At 41.0% G+C, this 23663-nt stretch overlaps 2 protein-coding genes across 2 annotated transcripts in view; one reads left to right on the plus strand and one right to left on the minus strand.

The window, feature by feature from the left end:
* Positions 1-23663, plus strand: part of LOC144889669 (E3 ubiquitin/ISG15 ligase TRIM25-like) — a 227709-nt gene that overhangs the window by 199615 nt on the left and 4431 nt on the right. The window contains exons 8-9 of the mRNA XM_078770792.1: positions 16223-16350; positions 20738-20797. Coding sequence (XP_078626918.1) covers positions 16223-16350; positions 20738-20797 — 188 coding nt within the window. The remainder of the gene's footprint in view (positions 1-16222; positions 16351-20737; positions 20798-23663) is intronic.
* Positions 1-23663, minus strand: part of LOC137418556 (E3 ubiquitin/ISG15 ligase TRIM25-like) — a 1139870-nt gene that overhangs the window by 143513 nt on the left and 972694 nt on the right. The window lies entirely within an intron of this gene.

Consider the following 23663-nt stretch of genomic DNA (forward strand, 5'->3'; position numbering starts at 1 on the left):
AGTTTCACATTCAACAATTTGTTGTTTTCCCTTACAACATTCAAAAAGTTATATTCATTTATATGCGTCACACAAATAATATTCAATCAGGTATGTATTTTACTACTAAACTAAGAATAGCATCCACAATTGCTTTCAGGTTAATATAGTTCAAAAATTAACTTGTGCAGGTATTTTAGCACTACTCTAAGAAAATAAATTGTATATGATTACAATCACAAACAGGAATATCTAATTCCCAACAACAATTTTCCCAAACCAACAAATTAAGCATAATGTATTATTACCATAATTCCTCTCCACTTTTCTTTTTCCTTTTTTTTTTCTTTCCTAACAGTGTGTCACTCGTGGTGATATGAGTTCACTGATATTGTAATTGACACAACTCATAACATTGTCGTTATGCCATTATCTTAATTCTACTGTATTCATTTGCAACATCACTTGATTTAATCTTTTAATCTCAGTATTTATGTCGCCATAAAAGTCTTCCTTTTCTGGTTGCACATTTCTTTCCTCATTTGTCACTTCATGCGTTATCATCGTGTTGTTGGTTGCCTTATTCAGACACACCGTCACTAAGGCTTTCAAGCAAGCCACCACTAAAACAATTGCCAATATAACTACTAAACCAACAAACAAGTCTGCTACTCCTTGTATATATTCATACCTATGACATAATTATATGTTGATGACATTCAACATTATATACCAAACTAACAAGCTTCCTAAAAGGTAAATAAAGAAAATCCCTTAATATGTAACATAAATCAGATTATTTGTCTTACCCTGATCCCCCTATCTCCCGGGGTTGAACTCAATCCCCTGATCATGAGTGTAGTTGTGATACATTTTTCACTCATGTTGTATTAATATCAGCAGGTAATTGTACGTCATGTAGGCAAATAAATGTCACTATCCCAAGTAGGAATATCACATGTTGAAAATGTAATGTTTATCAATGCAAGGGGTGTTAAAATGTAATTCAAATGACTGTAAATCACGACTATCATTTATCTGCCACTGAATGTTCTGCTGGGCTGCTAGGTGCAGCCTCATTTTCTGTGGGATCGTCCACCTTAGCCCCATGTGCTTGTTTGAAATGAGGGGCATGAATCCAACTTTCTATTTTGGGTCCATATTTTTTCCTATTCTTATCAATCTCCTATGGTTTATCATTTCGTTCCAAGATACCGCAACCAAAGGTTTTAACCAAAGCTCTACCAAACTATTTCCAATTTGAACAAAAAATGCCAGTGAAACAATGATTCGAAGAATTAACTTCAAGGGGTCAATAAATTTATTCTATAACCAGATCTAATTTTCCCATCCAATAGTTTGCCTTGCCACATGTCATATTATAACACTTTAATAAACCTTCGAAAAATGTTTCCCATCTCAACAAATTTCCTTTTTTACAAATAGCCATGTGTAACTTACGTATTTAACTACAATTTCCTCTCAATTTGTTTGGCCTAACTGGCCGCAAAAGTGGCTGCCAGCATGCAGTACCGTTTTTTATCTACCAAGGAAGTGCTCGTCCACACAAGACCTCTACCAAAATGTTGTTTGTAAAAACAAATCTGGGATTTCTGATTACATGGATGCACACACACTCTCAGGACATTTTCAGGCTGCTGTTAACAATCCACTACGATAAATTAATTCCTTTACCCACAATCAAATAATTAGTACAAATTGAGGATATTATCCCTATCACATTCTTTTATAGATTCATGATGTTGGATCTAATTTTTTCCAATAATTTTCCACTGCTGTAAGGAAGAACAATAGCTCTCATAAGTCTTAGTAATATCGTACTTAATTTACCCAGCATCGAATAATTTATTTACTATCCTTTCTCATCTGTTAACCAGTGACTTTGTTTGAACTCCAGAACTGAAAAACTCGTAATAGTTCAAACCAGCAAAATTTTCTTTACTATTTTCCCATATCATCTATGCCTAAAACACATCCATACATACAGCACAATTTATATGCTGATAAAATTCAAGTTTATATATATATATAAATCCATGAGCAGAGTACTCTGGGAAGTCAGTGTAAGACCTCTCCAAAATTTGGCTAATTTTGTACTCCCACATTTTTATGAAGCTCATATCCATAAATAGCTTTGATTCTCATATAAATTAGATCACAATGGAATCCCAAGATTACTCCCAATTTTTACTATTAATGAATAGCTGCTCGTAACTCAGCAAATCAAATCTTTATTCTCCATCTCCCTTGACAAAAGTGATAATTTTCATAACCAAATTATATTTCTATTTTTTATTTTACGAATTCTCTCGATATGCGATCCCATCCCCATGGAACTATCTATTTTTCAGACAAGGCACACTGTCGGTGTCAACAATCTTGTAAGATTGATACACAAAAACACTAACATTGACACACAAAATACCCACACACACATGCATTTTGCATATTTGTTTGCGTTGGAACCCTTATTTACAGATCCGGATGGGTGTCAACTTTATTTCAATTTCTCAAAATTTGTCCTTCAATTTTATAAGCGCTAATACACAAATGGACCAAAAAGTTTATTCTTAGAAAACCCCTATGACGTCACATTGACATTACCCTTTCAGTTCCCACAATAATTTATCCAAATTTGACTACCCACCCATTTGTATGTCAGTCGACCACTGACCTATCAATCGTGTGGAACAATAGTCGGAAATTCCCACCTGATCATGATGTGACTCTTGTCACTTGGTTTGCCAAAAAATTGCAAAGCAATTGTTCCAAACTTTGTAAATTTAAAATTTTGTGCCCAACATAAAAGATCCAATTTCGGCATTTGATCAATTAATTATCAATTTGCTTACAAGCAAAAGAAAAATGAATAATTCTTGCTCCGAAAACTTTTCAGACCCAAGAATCATCGACAGTTATTCATGTTTGTCCAGTAATCTAATTTTTTGAGGCCAATCGTCGTTTGGGATTTGTCGCAATGAAGGCCTAATCATTGTCTGAGGTATCGGTCAGCCCTGGTACCCTTGATCTTGGTTTACCCTATGAACTTGTCTTCCTTTTGGTATACGGACATCCTCTTTTCCGATGTCCCATCCGTCCACACTTGAAACACCGGTTTCTGTCGTTGCCTGGTCTGTGCACCTGTGCACTTGTATTGCTGGGCTGCATCTCTACATCCCTGAGTTGCCACTGCAATCTCTCGTTATCTCCTGAAACACGAAAAAATTCTCTGTACCGTCCTTTTTGGGGAGACAACTGGAAATCAGATGGGACAACTGTCCCTTTCATTCCTAATTTCGAGGGCAGTTGTGCATTTGTCTCCTCCACTGTATCCTGTATCCTTTTTATTTTAAGTTCTAGATCCGTTATCCGTTCTTGCTGTTCCCATTGGCTGGATTCACCATCCCAAAGATGGAATGCAAGCCAGTCTACCGTTAGATTCTGTCTCTTCCTGGCTTTCAATCTTTGTTCCAATCTTTCCAATCGACTTTGCTCAAATGTACCATCTCTTGGAAACTCCTCATCATGTCCCTTTGTCCACAAATACCAATTCTCGACCTGCCTTATAGCTTCGGCACCATAACGGTCGTACATATGATGTGTACAAGTACCTTTTTTGTGGAATCTCTGGTTGTCCTTGTGTATTCTTGCAGGCTCCATTTCCCATTCTGCCTTTTATCAAAGTAGCGTTGGATGTGTTGTAGTTTGTTCCTCTCAAGCTTCACTCGTACCTCCAGGAAGGATGTCTCCACCTGTTCAAACGGTGATTTCCAGAGAATCTCTCTCACCTGTGGCTTTTGCACAATCCAATCTCACAGATCAGTATTTGCAGATGAGCCAGAGGGTCAGTATGAAATGGGTGAATCCTCAGGTGTCTGCTCTGTTGAAGGGGAAATCATACAATGGTAACCGCACATATATATCTATATATAAACTCACTACCTTGCTCAATTTTCCAAGGTTGTCTTCACATTGATAATATCTCACAAAGATATTAAAGCTTCTTTCTTGAGACCGCATTTTCATCAATCAAACGATCAATATATTCAATTTAATTTATTCAATTCAATTTATCCAGTTAAATTTATTCAATTAAATTCAATCAATTAGATTCAATCAATCAACAATTCAATCAATTATTCAATTTCAATTAATTCATCAATATTCATCAATAAATCAAATTAATCATTTTGGATGACTCCTTGCATAAGCCCTTTCCCCAGTGATGTCAGGACAGGTCCATCCATTGACTGAGATCGAATCTCATCGGTCGTCACCTCTGGTTCATACCTCATGTCAATTGATGAATCACCGTCCTGTCCTTGGGTCATATCTGACATATTTCCCCATTTTGCCTGGTCTCCACAAATTTTCTTTGCAACCACTAAAGGCAACTCATCCTTCATTCGTGAGACAGCCAAAATGGATGGCAGATATTAAAGTTCATTGGGAAAAAAATCTCATCATTTTTTTTTATATATATTTTTTTATAGTACCCAAAATCTCTTGGCAATATAAATTTCGTAAAACTCCTGAAATAAGACTGTAAAATTCCTTCAATCATGCTAAATTTTGAAACTCCATCGCTTGTAACACCCAATTTATCCCATAGGGCTTGAAAGTTCTTTCCCAAGTTCATGCAATCATTCTGCATTTGAACCCTATGATATCATTCATAATAATCATCATGATTTTATAGTCATGGTCCTATCATAATCATCTATTTAAAACGAACATTTCCTTTATCACCACAGCTATGTGGTATAATCAACAATAGAATAAAACTGTACATAGCAACAGCTACCTCATGGCCACTTAGTATACCTATTGACAATAAGTCATAACAATATCGAATAATCATTGAACAATTAAAAAATCGCTTCCACTGCTCCAGCCGCAGCATTCGTCATTTTGTCTGCTCATCCGCGTGACCAAAACGAAATAAAGGGAGCTCAACCATTACACAGCGCTTTTAATGGCGCATGCCATAGGAACTCAACGCAATTTCGACTCGGCCAGAAAACGAGCAAATTTTGCAGGATGTTAACTGGAATTAGTCGTGAAAATATATCCAAAATACACAAAAATACACACCCACAAAAATAAACAACAAAACCCAAACAAACCCAAGGTCGACCATATTACACAATTAAATTACACCTTAAATTATTCATTAAATTACTCATTAAATTACTCATTAAATTACTCATTAAATTACTCATTAAATTACATCATTTCATTACATCATTTCAGCATCGTATTGATTGCTGAAATGTTCATGGGTTTGAACACACCTTAAAAGAGGTATGCTTTGCGGTGTTGCCCACCTACCACGTTGAATTAAATTACATCATTTCAGCATCGTATTGATTGCTGAAATGTTCATGGGTTTGAACACACCTTAAAAGAGGTATGCTTTGCGGTGTTGCCCACCTACCACGTTGAATTAAATTACATCATTTCAGCCTCGTATTGATTGCTGAAATGTTAATGGGTTTGAACACACCTTAAAAGAGGTATGCTTTGCGGTGTTGCCCACCTACCACGTTGAATTAAATTACATCATTTCAGCATCGTATTGATTGCTGAAATGTTCATGGGTTTGAACACACCTTAAAAGAGTTATGCTTTGCGGTGTTGCCCACCTACCACGTTGAATTAAATTACATCATTTCAGCATCGTATTGATTGCTGAAATGTTCATGGGTTTGAACACACCTTAAAAGAGGTATGCTTTGCGGTGTTGCCCACCTACCACGTTGAATTAAATTACATCATTTCAGCATCGTATTGATTGCTGAAATGTTCATGGGTTTGAACACACCTTAAAAGAGGTATGCTTTGCGGTGTTGCCCACCTACCACGTTTAATTAAATTACATCATTTCAGCATCGTATTGATTGCTGAAATGTTCATGGGTTTGAACACACCTTAAAAGAGGTATGCTTTGCGGTGTTGCCCACCTACCACGTTTAATTAAATTACATCATTTCAATTAAAAAAACATCGCTTCTACTGCTCCAGCCGCAGCATTCGTCACTTTGTCTGCTCATCCGCATGACCAAAACGAAATAAAGGGAGCTCAACCATTACACAGTGCTTTTAATGGCGCATGCCATAGGAACTCAACGCAATTTCGACTCGGCCAGAAAACGAGCAAATTTTGCAGGATGTTAACTGGAATTAGTCGTGAAAATATATCCAAAATACACAAAAATACACACCCACACAAATAAACAACATTTATTCCGTTCAACAGAACAAACATTTCCTATATCATGACATGCATGTCTTCAAAATTATATGACCAAGAGAAAAAGTAAAACTAATTAAAACTGCGGGCAGTGATAATCCGGGGACCATACCGCTCCATCCTGATTGGACGGGTGCATGCTAGAGTCGTTAACAACGACAGTCCAGATCCGATTGTTCAAAATTTCAACTCAATCGATCGAAAAATGAATGCAGGGATGCATTTTAAAGGTGCAGTGGCACTAACTGAGTTGCCATGAATATGGCCACGAAATTGCCAATATGGCCATCACGAAATATTTTCCTTAATCAATTGGCTCATAGCGTAACCAATCTGCAAGTATCTCATCCGAAGATGTATCTCTGAGGAATTTTAATTAAATAAGTCATTTATAAATCAACGAGTTAATTTATGAAATGATTAATCAATAAATCAAAATTTTCCTTGACAGCCACATCACTTGGTCAGTGTCATGTCCAAATATCAGCTTCCTTACTCAAAAGGTGCCTGAGTTTATGTAATGTAATTACTGTAATAAGATTACTGCAATTACTGTAATGATTACTGTAATTACTGTAATTACCGGAACTGTAATTACTGTAATTACCTCAGGTAATTACTGTAATGTAATTACTGTAATGTAATAAGAAATGTAATTAATTAAATAAGTACTTCCTTAATCGCTAATAATTAAATAACTCGTGAATTCTTATCCGATTTACTTAACATTTGAGTGTCCCCAAAACGTTGGAGCAAAACGTTGCAACAACGAAAGTGAAACGTTGTAGCGACGTTGTGGAAACGTCCGCAAAACCCAACATTTGAATGTTCCCAAAACGTTGGAGCAAAACGTTGCAACAACGAAAGTGAAACGTTGTAGCGACATTGTGGAAACGTCAGCAAACCACAACATTTGAATGTTCCCAAAACGTTGGAGCAAAACTTTGCAACAACGAAAGTGAAACGTTGTAGCGACGTTGTGGAAACTTTAGCAAAACCCAACATTTGAATGTTCCCAAAACGTTGGAGCAAAACGTTGCAACAATGAAAGTGAAACGTTGTAGCGACGTTGTGGAAACGTAAGCAAAACCCAACATTTGAATGTTCCCAAAACGTTGGAGCAAAACGTTGCAACAACGAAAGTAAAACGTTGTGGCGACATTGTGGAAACGTTAGCAAAACCCAACATTTGAATGTTCCCAAAACGTTGGAGCAAAATGTTGCAACAACGAAAGTGGAACGTTGTAGCGACGTTGTGGAAACGTTAGCAAAACCCAACATTTGAATGTTCCCAAAACGTTGGAGCAAAACGTTGCAACAACGAAAGTAAAACGTTGTGGCGACGTTGTGGAAACGTTAGCAAAACCCAACATTTGAATGTTCCCAAAACGTTGGAGCAAAACGTTGCAACAACGAAAGTGAAACGTTGTAGCGACGTTGTGGAAACGTCAGCAAACCACAACATTTGAATGTTCCCAAAACGTTGGAGCAAAACGTTGCAACAACGAAAGTGAAACGTTGTGGCGACGTTGTGGAAACGTCTTACAACAACATTATTTGGAAGTCTTTTGCTGTCAAAACACAATTTCTCTGCTGTCAAAGGCCCAAAACCCGGCCTCTGTGACTTCTCAGCCAATTGTTACTTTCTCTTGACAAAAACAAACATCTTCTATATTTATCCCATTAAAATCCCATTAAAATCCCATATCTTGTCACCCTTTGCATTGTTGAAAGCAATTAATTCCATAACTCAATATTACCTCACATCATTACATCCTTACATCCTTACATCCTTACACCCACTTTTGTTCACAAATCTTTTTAGAAGTGAAACAAAATTTGTCTGTACTTTGTCTCATAGAATCCACAGTACCAGCATCGCAACCTCCCATCTGTCTATACCTTGTCACAACTCCAATTCATTCTTCAAGGCACAACCCAGAGTGATTTGAGAACTATACCCAGAGTTCTATACAATACCCAGTTTCAGAGAGTAAACAATTATATACTTTTTCATAATTTTTCCATTTAACTTGTTCAAAGAACGTTCATTTCGCAAAATCGAACCAACCACAACCTTCGCCATTAATATCTACTGTAAGCGTGCCGAATCCATAAGTATCACTTTTCCTATGAGCCTCGACCAGAGGGTGGTTGTTACTCACAAACACTCGTCGCTAGCTGTTCCATTGTCTGTTGATTTTCATTCTGCTGCCGATTTCCATTGAGCCATCAGAGTGGAATTTGGAATTATTATTTCTCTGAGCTCATGAAAGTGGTGACATTGGGTGGTTTGCCATTGCTTTTCCACAAAAGCACTTAATTATTGTCTTTCATTCAACCGTGAAGCATGTCTCAAAGGCTTAGTGATGGACCTGGACAAAATTTGATGCAATTTTCATCCAATCGCCATCTTTCATAATAATTCTGGACCGGTATGAGATGGGGTTGTCTGTCATGAATTTATTTGTTGATCGAACGAGTTTTAGGTGTTTTAGAAAATGGCGGGAAACCTTGTACCCACGGCTTTGGTCCTACACAATTTCGTTTAATTTATCTAAAAAAACATTCTGTGGACCTGTCGTCTTAATCGCACACCTTGAGCGGACAGCTCAGGGGTACATTTTCAAGTGCTAAACAAATGTACCGGCCTTACAAGACTTGGGAGCAAATGGTCCTTCTCGTTCGGCCGATGTTCCTCCGCCATTCCCGTGGAGGCAGAGGTTCTGATGATGAGTGCTCGTTCGTTCCGTCGGGCAGGGGTTATCGTGGCGAGTGCTCCTGAATCAAAGTCTGTTCTGGTTTATATCGGCACACTTCATTTAATCCTCTGTCCGCTGAAATCGTAATCCCTTCTCCGCTGCTTACTCAGTCGTCTCACTGGCACCAGCTCCCTCCTCTCCTGCTGCGAGTTCCATTTACCAAACAATAGGGGGGTGCTCCAGCCTGGGGCTGTGACCAGGTGGACAAGAGATTACCATGTTCGTGCACATTCCTGACTTCATTTACGAAATCGTCTATCTGCTTCGTTACCAGCCCTAATCAATGAGTTACCATTCCCAATCAATGAGTTACATTTCCACACAAGTCACATATCTTCTTGTGAAATCAAACGATAAATCATTTATTATGTGTGGAGCAATGGAGCATGGTCTTATCAATTGAACAAACTATAAATCCTATATTATTTGTGGAGCATGGTCTGGTCAATTGATCAAACTATAAATCCTATATTATTTGTGGAGCATGGTCATGTCAATTGATCAAACTATAAATCATATATTATGTGTGGAGCATGGTCATGTGAATTGATCAAACTATAAATCATATATTATGTGTGGAGCATGGTCATGACAATTGAGCAAACTATAAATCATATATTATGTGTGGAGCATGGTCATGTCAATTGATCAAACTATAAATCATATATTATGTGTGGAGCATGGTCTTGTCAATTCATCAAACTATAAATCATATATTATGTGTGGGGCATGGTCATGTGAATTGATCAAACTATAAATCATATATTATGTGTAGAGCATGGTCATGTGAATTGATCAAACTATAAATCATATATTATGTGTAGAGCATGGTCATGTGAATTGATCAAACTATAAATCATATATTATGTGTAGAGCATGGTCATGTGAATTGATCAAACTATAAATCATTTATTATGTGTGGGGCATGGTCATGTGAATTGATCAAACTATAAATCATATATTATGTGTAGAGCATGGTCAATGGTCATGTCAATTGATTGAACTATAAATCATTTATTATGTGTAGAGCATGGTCATGTCAATTGATTAAACTATAAATCATTTATTATGTGTGGGGCATGATCATGTGAATTGATCAAACTATAAATCCTATATTATTTGTGGAGCATGATCTTGTCAATTGATCAAACTATAAATCATATATTATGTGTGGAGCATGGTCATGACAATTGATCAAACTATAAATCATATATTATGTGTGGGGCATGGTCATGTGAATTGATCAAACTATAAATCATATATTATGTGTGGAGCATGGAGCATGGTCATGTGAATTTATCAAACTATAAATCATATATTATGTGTGGTGCATGGTCATGTGAATTGATCAAACTATAAATCATATATTATGTGTGGAGCATGGTCATGTGAATTGATCAAACTATAAATCATATATTATGTGTGGGGAATGGTCATCGCAATTAATTAAACTGTAAATCATATATTATGTGTGGAACATGGTCATCGCAATTGACCAAATCATAGTGTTGCGGTTGTGGGAATAAAGGATAACCCCCCTCGTAGGTAGTTGCACCATAACATGTAGCCTCGCTTAGTTTAGTTATTTCCTATTAAATGTAAGCATTGTCCTTTCCTGTGTTAGTATGCGTTGAGCAGGCCAGTCAGTGTAGGCCTCAATTTGGCTAGAATGCCATGTGCTAGGGCCTAGAACAAGTCTAGCAAGCCCGCCAGAGGAGCTGCAGGGGAGTGGCCAGTAAACGGCAAGCAGCCAATAGAAGCTCAAGGGGAGTAGCTAACTACGACGGCCAGGGGAGGAGTTTTGGACATTCGGGTAAGACTCTGGTGAGGAGTGAGCCAGTCTATGGAGTCCCAGCGAGAGTGCTCCAGAGTCCCAGTCAGAGCTTCAGTCACAGTGAACAAGGAGGAGAGTGGGCTTGGTGTGTCGATATTGCTAGGGCTCTCGGTGTCAAAGAACTCTCTCTGTGAACGGTCTCGCTCTTGCCCGCTGCCCCCGAATGATCTCTTCCATGCTAGGCTCGTTCTGTCGTAGTGAGGTGTGATCATTAAATAACACGAACTCTCCCTGCCCTGTGCTCTGCTGCCGGTTAATTGCGCTTGCGAGTACGGTCTCTCCCGGGGCCAACTACGCCGACGACCTTCCTGCCTGGGCTCCCTGCACGTGCCGCGGACCTCTTGAGGGGACACGCCAGCAAGCTGACCGGAGCGAACGGCACCAGGGACGTGCCTGGAGCGCGTACTTTTCCTTCCTTCTTTTCACCGCATGAGTGAGTGGACCCTTCTCTGGGGAAGTTAAGATAAGACAGATTAAGTATCTGCTCTGTGTCTCTTTCCTTTGGCCATTGCAAATTGTATAATAAACCTGTGTTCTTCCTTCCATTTGGTTGTTCATGTCATTTTCCACCATTGGCTTCGCACTGTACGAATAAGACCGCTCAATCGGGTTCAATAAGAATCAACGGCACGAGTCACATGACACGCAAACTGCTCGGCGTATCCGAATAGCTTGGCTTGTGCGAGTTCCAGCACCCGTCGTCGTGGCAGCGTGTGTACCGAAGGTACATGGGGATTCGACCCGATACCCTTCCGCATGCTCGCGACGGGGGTGGCGGCGGGAAATGCTCTGCAATCTGCCCCACGAGTATAAAGTGGGTCACGGCCTCGTGGACTCGAAGGCCAATGAGGGAAAAGGGTTTAACCCCCCTCTGTACATCGACGGGCTCGAGATCAGCAACAATATATTATGTGTGGAGCATGGTCATGTGAATTGATCAAACTATAAATCATATTGTTACGGTTTTTAGAACCTTTACATGTAAATTTAGTAGTAAATTCCCTTATAAATGACCCCTGTGTACATGTCCCCTTAACTGGCTGTTAATTAAAGATTGCACCTTAGTTAGTCCATGTACAACACGTAGGACGCTTTAGGATCCCTCTATAGTTATATCATTATTATGTGTTCCAGGTAAGGCTGTGTTTCCAATAGTTGACTCTACGTTGCATGAATAATCTAAGATAGGTCCCCTTTCAATATCCCCAATCGTCTCCTTAAAGTGCCAGTAACAGTGGAGCGGCGTTCGCCGCCGTTGCATTGGGCTGTTGTTTTCGGACCAAGACTCCATTATGCACGAGGCCAAGAATGGAGAGAAGGGGGGAGGAGCCGCTAGAGCACGGGCATGGCACCACCTCGTCACCAAAGGTGGAGCCAGAGAGCCCTTAACAACCAACCAGGGCTCGGTGGGCATGGTTTGATAGGGCGTGGCAAGAAACGCCTGGTGAGTTCGAGAGGGTTCCAAGGGCGTGGTAATAAAAACCCTTGGCGCGACGCCCCCACGAGAGACGCGGGAGGAGGTTCTTGAGAGAGGAGCACCGAGCAGCTTTGTGAACACGAGCATCGTTGGGGTGCAAGAGTCGGTGCGCTAGGATCGCCAAGAGAGCGGCAATACCAACCAGCACTGACGACCGGGTTTTCGCCACTGAACCAAGGGCGAGGGCGTTCAAGCGGGACCTCGACGTCGTGCCGCGATCCCCGGACCTCCCTGCCGCCAACTCTGTGGACCGTTTGCCTTTCTCAATCCTCCCAGTCATTCCTGCCTGCAATTCCCTATTCGTGTGAATCTGTCTGTATTGTCCTGTGGGTATAAGTAAGCCTGTTTAAGAATTGCTCTGTGTCCTGCTCCTTCCATTTCTTGTATAAATGCCCTTCTTTTATTTCCTCTTGTAGATAGAAATAAACCTGTGGCTTCCTTTACCCTTGTTGGTTCTTTGGCTTCCTCTCATCCGATCGCTTTAGTCTTTTCTTTCAATTGAGTACCTGTGGCACGATTTTGGCCGAACCGCTTTATAATCGGGTTTAGTCCTTTGATAACGGCTTGGATTCCGGATTGCTAAACCGCTCGGCAAACTCCATCTCGTCCGTGATTCGAGCGGTACTTGTCTCCCTGTTCTGCGGCGGGATTAATAAAGGTATTCGGGATAAAACCTGGACCAATAACCCTGATCAATCCCACCGCACAGAAGAGCGTTACAGGTACCAGGACCGGTCGGACGGCCAGCTTAACAGGACAAGGGGATTAACCCCCCCTTGCTAACGGGAGTGCCATCCCCCGGATCCGCAACAATATATTATGTGTGGGGCATGGTCATGTGAATCGATCAAACTATTAATCATATATTATGTGTGGGGAATGGTCATGTGAATTGATCAAACTATAAATCATATATTATTTGTGGAGCATGGTCATCTCAATTGAACAAACTATAAATCATATATTATGTGTGGAGCATGGACATGTCAATTGATCAAACTATAAATCTTGTATTATGTGTGGAGCATGGTCATGGCAATTTATCAAACTATATATCATATTGTGGCGGTTACCTAATTGTGACATAACGAACTCCTACAATATATTACTAGCAATATTACCCGCCCTATGGGTGGGGCTTCAATTGGGAGGTCCAAATGAAAAGGCAAAATATCAGAAATTGAAGGCTTTTTTTTGTTTTAAACGATTCATATAAACATCCGTTGAATCATATCACACGCAAGTCATCGAAATCTAAACAGTACATGGCGCCCATTTTGAAAAAAGATTGAATTCTACAAAATGGAAGTGACCGCTACACGTCTTTCTCAGTCGCACGGTTATGTGTGAAGAGTGTGTGCCGAATCTGTAACATGGAAGCGACCGCTACACGTCTTTCTCAGTCGCACGTTTATGTGTGAAGAGTGCACGCCGAATCTGTAACACGGAAGCGGCCGCTGCACCTGTTTCTCAGTCGCTTTGCACGCGCTGCCGTGTTACATCGGAGCCGCATGTTTATATAGGAAGAGTTCGTCAGGAGTCGATCTACTCTCTCCTGGTACATAGAATAAACAGTATTCGTAGAATTTCAACAAAAGCCACATCACTGTTCATATCGGTAAATATTATTCCACCGTGTTTAGAAAAACTGGAAAATTTGGAAAAATTGGAAAAACAATATAGCCTATTTTACTCCCAGGTGCCCCAGGAATACCCACCCAAAATATCGTTGTGATCGGTTGAGCCCTTTTTGCGGTACCTTCGAACGGACGGATGGACGGACATTTGGTGAGTTATAGTAAGATGTGTGGAGCATGGTCCTGTCAATTGATCAAACTATAAATCATATATTATGTGTGGAGCATGGTCATGTCAATTTATCAAACTATAAATATAGAATTCACCCCAGATCCACTTTTTTGAATTACCGACTTATTTCCTGGAAATCCTAGCAGTGTCCATGTGTTTTGTACCTCTCCCACCCCTCCTCCTCTACCCCTGCCCCCTCCCACAGATCTCCCGATGTCCCTGTTCTCTACTGATGCTGTGCTTGTGTGCTTCCCTCTCTCTCCCCATCTTGTCACCTGCTCCCTTTATTAATATTATATGTTTTATGTGTCCGTTTGTTTTTTGTCATTAATGTTAGCTCTTACACAAGCCTCGATCTTTTATACAAAAATAAAAAAATTAAATATTCATATATTATGTGTTGAGCATGGTCATGCAAATTGATCGAGACATACTTTAAGGAATGGGTCAGAAGTCATCGTCCTCATCGTCATCTGGCTCATCTTCAGCAGAACTGTCATCACTATCGACAGATGTTCACCGATTTTCACAGGGACTGAGTATGCACATGTCTGTGCACTTGCGGCCACTGGCCATGCTTACACACTTAGGAATCTTGCAGCTTTTGGGACACGTAGAAATAGCTCCCACACAACTTTAGGTGCCGGTTGTCCATCCATAGAGTCTACTACCAGCTGTACATGTCCACCTTGCATCTTCCAGCATCTGCTTCTCCTGATGGGACAAGGTACCTCTTGGTTCTTCTACAGACTCCTCTTCCAGACGGCAGCTTGATAGTTGGCCCAAAGTGAATGCTTGCGTGACCAATCTTTGCAAGGTGGCAGTTGGTGATTCTAGATCTCGCCTTTTTGGTACAGAATAGGTGATATCTCAGGTTATTTACTTTTGTTGCACCAGATTTGGCTCCATACCTGAGGCACGGATTTCTTCAACATATCTCGGAGCTCATCACTAAGATCCTATTCCTTGCCTCGTTAGGCGAAGGTGTTTTGTATCATTGTTGGTGCTGATGATTTGGAGTGCACCGAGTTTCCCTTTGTCTGCAAATGTGCTGACTGTGTCATATCCTGTATCGGCATGCATGCCAATGAGAATGCCAATAACGATACATTTTGGGTGAAAAAGCTGGATACTGGCAACCTTAGGAGTAGGGTTGTGTACGGGGTGTTAATACAAAGAAGGCAAAGAGCCACACACTGCTATCACACATTTTCCATCTCTAGGGACACTCGCCTTGCTAGAAATAACAATTAGCCAGGCCCCCTCAGACTGATAACGACCAACACCATTGGCTCATACCCTACCATATCAAAGGGATGATTGCCAAGTTCATCCTGATGCTGGTATCGAGGGGGTGAGAAAACCACGCAAACGAATATGTCCTTGGGTAGTGGTACACGGATAGATAATTTCAGCTTGACCCATAAACCCTCACGGTGAGCAGGTATACGATCATTGAAGACTTCGCTCGCGTGCATGTCATCGTGTACGTATAGTCCAACCCCCCAACCCCCTCCCCCCAACGACGTGATTTTCACGATTGTGATAGAATTGGTGGTATCCAGATAGCTCACAAGCTGTAGCAGGTTTGTCGAAAGAGAACCACCTTTACGTAACAACTTTAAGGTGAACATCTCAAAATTGTCATTGTATCAATGTATCATTATTTCGAGATCATCGATCTTATTGAGCGATCGCGCATTGAAGAGAATAGCAGATAGGAAATATGATTGATGGTTCTGTTGCCGCGTGTGGATGAGTGCCCTCTTTCTGTGGAGGGTGTAACTATTTATTCCCACTCTTGGATGCGGTTGAACTACCTGGATCTTCCGCTCCAGCGTCGAGAAGTGCGGACCAACATCTGGGCTTCCATTCCAAACACGATCAACAAACGCATCAGCACGGGCACGGCCCTGTCTGAATAAAAATACAGATCAATACAAATATTTACTCTATCTCTTTTCTATTTTTTATTATTAACCATTCTTTTACAGATGACGTGTTTTGATTTGTTTAAAAAATGTATTATTTTAACAATACTCTCTCCACGAATATCTTAAACTGATGTTTTTCCTTTTTATTCCAAGGCTCGAGACCATGTCAGACTTTAAATCCGTGGAGAGGACACCGCTCCCAGTTCTGGACTTCTCGAAGGAGGAGAAGAATTTGGACGGGCTCATCACGCTCAATAAGAACTTCCTGGAGAAGATAGAGAGTGAGTGACACAAACTGGACATTTCATCAAAAAAATAATAAGGGAACACAAAAATGGAAGAGAAACAGGAAGAGAAAATTATAGAAAAGGAACAAATGGGAATGTTTTTTTGTACCAAATCATGACTCAGAAAGATGGAGGTTACAGAGGGCAAAAAGGTGTACACAACAGGTAGATGCAACAAGCAAGGTTACCAATGAACAGGAGAAAACTAAAGATGGGAGTGGAGGAAATATCCTCACCTGAAGCCATGAGGCTTGGGAGAGGTAGGGTTCACAAGGGCAGTTCACAAGTTAGTGACGGAGATGACACCATTTGGTGGTGTAACAGGTACTTGAAGTCCCTGGAAAGAAAATTTGGATTGAATCATCTCCAAAAAGCAGTTCCACAAATCGGATAAAAGACTGGATATTTGCAGTAAGTAGAGATTTGGGGAGTTTGATTAGAAGGAGTTACTGTAAGAATGGATTCATCCTCGATATATTAGAGATGGTCGGAGATCGAAGAGAGCAGAGGGATCAAGACTGGAGTAAATGGGAAATAACAGAGGGTCCAGCAACCTCTGCAATGCGAGAGCAGCAGGTCTTGTTCTTTGGTCTTGTCATGCGAGATGATAATAATATTGATAGTTTTAGATTCCACCTGTTCCAGGAGAGACAGGTGTGAAGTGAAGGTGCAAGCCCGTGTGGTAGAGCATTACTCCATTGTGCTACGGACAAAGCCCTGTTGGTTGTGAGTAGTTTTAATTACCCTGCACACGTGAAGTGAAAAGTAGAGTTAGGGAATTTCTTAATGTCTTTTTCGTCTGTCTGATCAGTTTATCATCATCAGTTTATGATCGAGGAACTACTTATTTCAATTGAATGTGATATTTTGAACACAAATCTGAAGACCAGTCTTTCGTTTTGCATGTACTTTGGTTTTGATGTTGTCACGATCACACATATGCAAAGCGGAGCGAGATAATATTTTTATCCTGTCTACCTGCCTGGCAGTGAAACAAAAGTGAAAATCATTCCAAACAAAAAGCCTGCTGTTTTTAAGGACGTCATAAATCACACAAACAATAGGCAAGAAGAACTACTGTAATGTGTTTGGTAGGGTGATGTAATAGACACTGGGTATAACGGCGGTAAAACGCTGAATCAATTTATTTATGCACCTTTAAACCTTTATTCAAATTGAATTAATTATATAATTAAACACTACAACACAAATCACCTTCATAATACCTCCAAGAACCATGATATATGTCGACATCTACAAAGAGATTTATTTTGGTCGCGACCCCGCGCACATGCGTGACGACACAACATGTCTGCACTTGGTTTGTTCAGTTACCAAGCAGCGAGCTAACGCTTGTCGAGCCAGCTGTTCCTTATCAATGGTTTTGAATGGAGTGCTTGCTTGAGTGCTGAAACCACTTTGTGAGTGCTCTTCAAGAATCTAGGTGACTGAACACACCCTTGGTGTTTGTGAAGCTGGATGGTGATTATTGGCGGTATTCGTGGAGCTGGATGGTGGTTATTGGCGGTTAAGCATTGGGCATGGAGAGCCCGGCTGCACTTCGTGGCTGCCTGGTGAACGTGATGACCAAGCCGTTTCATTGGAGGTGTCAACTGGGGCCGGGCCGCGTGGTCGCCCTCTTCCTGTTTGGTGTCACGCTGTACGCAAACATAGCTGCACCAGCACACATGGACTCTATTTATTCATGCAGGAGACCGACTACATGGAGAACGACCTCCATCCTTGGATCGTTGCTAATGGTGGGTGGTTTCCTCCATCTCTTGCTGGAGAGCTTTTCTCACTGCTGGTGGTGCTTTACTGCGGTTGGGGCAAGGCCAAGGAGGCAGTGCCTCAAAGTAAAGACTTGAACACTGCGTGGAGTATCATGATCTATGAAGTCTCAGGTTTTTCAAGTAATGAATTTGAGCGATGGATGATACACCGTCTGTAGCTTGATTTGGAGGCCATTTTGATTTGCTTTTGCTGTTTGTCCCACCTAAAATCTCGTTTTAATGTTATCCTTTCCTATAGGTTGGAATTCCAGCATGGATTCAGGAAATCAAAGTATTGTGATTGGAAAAATCGGCGATGACGTGAATGAGGAACTAAAATATGTTCCACTCCGGAAATATAAATTTCCAGGAAATAACTTTCTTACATTCCACGTATTCCCTCTGCCTCTGAAGGTGGATGGAGGTTATGTTTTCACCCTTGTCTATGTCTTTGTCTTGTTTGTTTGTTTGTCTGTGAGCAGGATATCTCAAAAAGTTGTGGATGGATTCGGGCGGAATCATGTGGATAGGTTGGGTGTGTGACGAGGACGAATTCATCCGATTTGGGGAACATCCGAATCCAGAACCGGAACAGAATTTTTAACTGATTCCACATCATGGAGAGTTGGGGCCAAAAACGATATCCTGCGTCACACGATATTTCAAAAAGTTGTGAATGAGTTATGACAAAACTTGGTGAATGAGTTGGTTGGGCGACAATAACAAGCTGATTCGACTTTGGTCCAGGTCTGGATCCAGATCCGGTCTTTCAGGGATACAAAACATAAACTGTGCAGCCTGGTGGAGGTATGTGCTATACCAGGTGCCGTTCTAGTTAATTTTGTTATAATAAAGAAACATTATGGACCAGAAATACAAGACTAACAGAATTTACATCATTTTTCATAAATTATAAAATTCATAACATGAAATCCACAAAGTTGTGATCCGGGATTGTCGGCGGACCGGCCCGTGAGGGAGAGAAATCGCCTTTTGTGCCGAAAACAAACATTTTACAGGTGAATGAGGTCATTAGTTGAGAATGTGAACTCAGGACATGAACTTGGTGTTTGTGCAAAACTTAACATCCAAGTCGATGTTACTGATCATTCATTCATTGTTTTATTCTTCTCATGAACTGTAATTGTAAAAGTTTGGAAAAGTGAAGAATGTTTGTGTAAAAGTTGTTAAAATGAATTCTGTTCAGTGAAGTGTTCACGGAACATCACAAACGAAGCAGAAACTTTAGGTTAATATTTCCAGGTGTTGTACATGAAACACACACACTGATTACACAGCGATGCGTCACTTGGAACATGTCAGGTGAATGAGTTGTTCTCACTTCATTCTTCAAATAATTTGTTCATTGTTATGATAAAAACAACTGATCAATGAACATTATGAAAGGCTGGACAAAATAATTCAGTCATTTCCATTTTGGATCGATCAACCATTGGGTGAATCCAGGGAAACTTAAAAAATAAATAGGACCGCGGGTCCTGAAGCTCACCTGGATCAGGAGCAACAGTCGCTCAACCCCCCACAGACCCTCTCAGACTATGATATGTTTAATGCTGTGAACAAACTTTGGTACATCATGGGTGATGAAGGTTGTGATCAAGTTTTTCAAAATTGTGTGTGTAGTTTCGGAGAAGATCAAATACCTATTTTGGGGTCAAACCCCCCGTAGTTCCCCTTATTGAGCACAGATTTTGATGTGATGAATTCACCTTCATGAAGCATCAAATATGAAGCTCATGTCCAACTTTCATCAACATCATGTGTTTGGTTCAAGCGATGATGACTGAAGTGTTTACAGACTCAATCCCTCCCTCCCTCAATCCCTCCCTCCCTCACTCCCTCACTCACTCACTTACCTATGGACAATCCTCGATCGCATAAGCTCACCGCACTAAAGTCCAGGTGAGCTAAAAATACGAAGTTGGTAAAGGGAATTTTTCAATCTATAATTTTTTCACAGGTGCACTGACATATCACGGAGCGATCAATAGATTAATTTCACCAAGAACGATCTCACATCAACATAAATCATTCACATGTTCCTAAAATCATTCACATGCATATTGAATAATTCGCATGTTGCTTCAATCATTGACATGTACCTGGAATAATTCACATGTTCCTTGAATCATTGACATGTACCTGGAATAATTCACATGTTCCTTGAATCATTCACATGTACCTTGAATCAATTACATGCACATTGAATCATTCACATGTACCTTGAATAATTCGCATGTTTCTTGAATCATTCACATGTTTCTTGAATCATTCACTTGTTCCTGGAATCATGTGATGTTTAATTCCAGTGAAGAAGGAAAGATTCATTCTATCTTGTGGAGAAAACGAATTGGCGATCACTCCATTTTACTACATCAGAGGGAAGTGTAAGGACAATGTTGGGAAATTTCCTTCATGAATCGATGAAAATGATAATTTATTTAATACAAAATGGAGGTTCCATGTCTCTTCCCCCATGTTTGTTGTGTTTAGATTTTTCGTTAAAAGATAAAATAAATCTTCATAAACAAAAAAACAATAGAATTTCACATCTTGTAATTTTTGTTAATCTTTAGTCATTTCCACAGAAGGACCGGTGGAGCATCCGGAGAAGGTGGAGCTGGATCAGAACAACTTGAGAAGACTTTGTAAGTGAAGGGAAACGAGGAGGGGGTTCTTCTTCTTCCTTCCATTTACAGATAATTTAAAATTCCATATTTTCTCCTTTTCATTCTTTCCTTTTTCTTCTGTTTTATTTCCCTGTTCATATTTTCCTTCACTCTATTCCACTTAGTTATTTTCCAACTCGATTTTCCCTCTTGTCAAGTGTCACAAAACCCAAGGTTTGTTTAATTGAACGATGTCCAACCAGGAAGAGGGGATAGTCCAAACTTGTGTTTGCTGATTAAAGGCCTTTCTTAATCCACACCCTCTCCTCCCTCCTCTCTCATCCCCCACCCCCCATCCCCTTCCCTCTCTCTCTCTCTCCCTTCATCTCCCCCATCCCCCTCTCTCTCCCTCCTCTTTCTCCCCCACAGCCTCATCCACCTCTGTCTCTTCCACACTGCCCCATCCCCCTCTCTCTCTCCCCCACTACCCCATCCCCTCTCTCTCTTCCTCACTTCCCCATCCCCTCTCTTTCTCTTCCCCACTACCCCACCCCCTCTCTCTCTCTCTTCCCCACTACCCCATTCCCCTCTTTCTCTCGTCCTCCCCTTCTCACCAACGATGTAATCAGAACAAGATCTTTCTTGACAAATCCTGGTTCGTTCTGAAACATAATCCGGTATAAATTGCTTGTTTATCCCAGATAAAATTTACAATCCTGAAGGAACTTGTAACATATTTCCCAATCTCTCACATAAACATCTTACATCAACAAACATTGTGGAATCATAATATATCTATAATAATAAAAAGGTGTGTGTGTGTGTGTGTGTCCGTCTCCTCCATAACTCCAAAACCATGAAACGTAGCACCCCCAAACTTTGCATACATACCTCTCCACCTCCAATGGATTACATGAAGGAAAACTGAGTCTTTTCAAGATAATTTACACTAACAGGCTTATCTTTGGTCAGCCTCGGTTCAGGTCGCTCAGCTTGGGGTCTTAATTCCCCCCATTTTGTCCACTCAATTCCAGTATGCCCTGCGTCAGAACAGATCGGTTTCTGTGTAATAAAGCTTGCTTGTGTGCTTGAGCTGCTTGGTGAGCAGTCTCCAAGCAGCTTGGTAATGGGTGGAACACCCCTGCTCCCTCCTCAGATTGAGTCTATTTTATTTAGTTCCTTCCTTTAAAGAGTAAAAATATGGGCAATACACCTGGCGCTCACCTGGTAGAATAACCAGTATACTGCACTGACTAAAGGTATTTTAAACCAATTACAATGGTTGCCAGAAGACAGGGCAGCAGGGAGAATCATACTGACATAATCAATAGACTTCAAACAAACAAAACATACCTATTTTGGGGTCCACTCCCACATACCTCCTTTTGTAATGCAGTGAACAAACATTTGTACATCACGTGTGGTGAAGGTTGTGGTGGAGTTTCATCGAAATAGTGTTTGTCGTTTCAGGGGAAAAAGCAAATACCTATTTTGGGGGGAAATATGGCTCCACGCAGACCCCTGAGACCCCGTTTTTTTAATGTCGTGAACAAACTTTAGTCACAACACAACAAATATCATTTGTGCCAAATTTGGTCAAAATCCCATCAGCGGTTTTGCAGAAGAAGTTTCAAGTGTTTACAGACAGACGGACGGACGCCGCGCCAACGCATAAGCTCATCTGAACTTTGTTCCAGGTGAGCTAAAAAGTACGTATATCAACGAACGAAGCAGCCCCCCCCTCAACCCCCCCCATCCCTCTCCCCCCCCGCCCCACCCCCCGGTGCCTCGCCTTTGTTGTGCTATTTTATTTTCCCCCTTTTTGTGTGATCTTCTTTCATGATACGACGTCACTTCCACATAAGTAGAAACAACTACATACACTACTCAATAAGTTAGGGATATTGTGGGAGTGAGAGGGATATTGTGGGAGTGAGAGGGATATTGTGGGAGTGAGAGGGATATTGTGGGAGTGAGAGGGATATTGTGGGAGTGAGAGGGATATTGTGGGAGTGAGAGGGATATTGTGGGAGTGAGAGGGATATTGTGGGAGTGAGAGGGATATTGTGGGAGTGAGAGGGATATTGTGGGAGTGAGAGGGATATTGTGGGAGTGAGAGGGATATTGTGGGAGTGAGAGGGATATTGTGGGAGTGAGAGGGATATTGTGGGAGTGAGAGGGATATTGTGGGAGTGAGAGGGATATTGTGGGAGTGAGAGGGATATTGTGGGAGTGAGAGGGATATTGTGGGAGTGAGAGGGATATTGTGGGAGTGAGAGGGATATTGTGGGAGTGAGAGGGATATTGTGGGAGTCAGTTAATTTTTTTATGGGGGTTGGGGTTAGGGTATTGAAATCAAGAATGCTGTGTTTTTTCACACGTTAATAACCATCGAATTAGGACCAACAACTTTTTTCAACATAATTAATACACAACACCAACCACACCGAAGAACCTGCCGATATCCCTAACTTATTGTGAGTAGTGTATATGTACACCATTGTCTGTCCGCCATTGTTCCTTATCCACGGCCACATCTTTTTAGTTACAATCTCCAGACTCAGGGTACAAATACAACTTCATGAAGGGGAGAGGGTAACATTGGCAATGTGGCCATGGCATCACTTGTGGGTGTGGGCAGTAGGGTGGTGGGGAGGTGATATCGGCAATGTGGCCACGGCATCATGGGGGGGGGGGGGGAGGTTAACATCGGCAATGTGCCCTCGGCATCAAGAGGAAGTGTGGGGTCTGGTGCGAAGGCATAAACACTATGTAAATGTGTGGTGGCAGAGGTTATTACAATTTCTCTATTTACCTGAGCAACACTGATGTTAAAGCTCTGTTTGCACGGGTAAATTTGTTCTCCTTTCCTTCTCCCCCAAATCGAGGGTCCTGTAAAAGCCCC

The sequence above is a fragment of the Myxine glutinosa genome, chromosome 1 (assembly GCF_964187855.1).
Source record: "Myxine glutinosa chromosome 1, kmMyxGlut1.1, whole genome shotgun sequence".
NCBI classification, from domain to species: Eukaryota; Metazoa; Chordata; class Myxini; order Myxiniformes; family Myxinidae; genus Myxine; species Myxine glutinosa.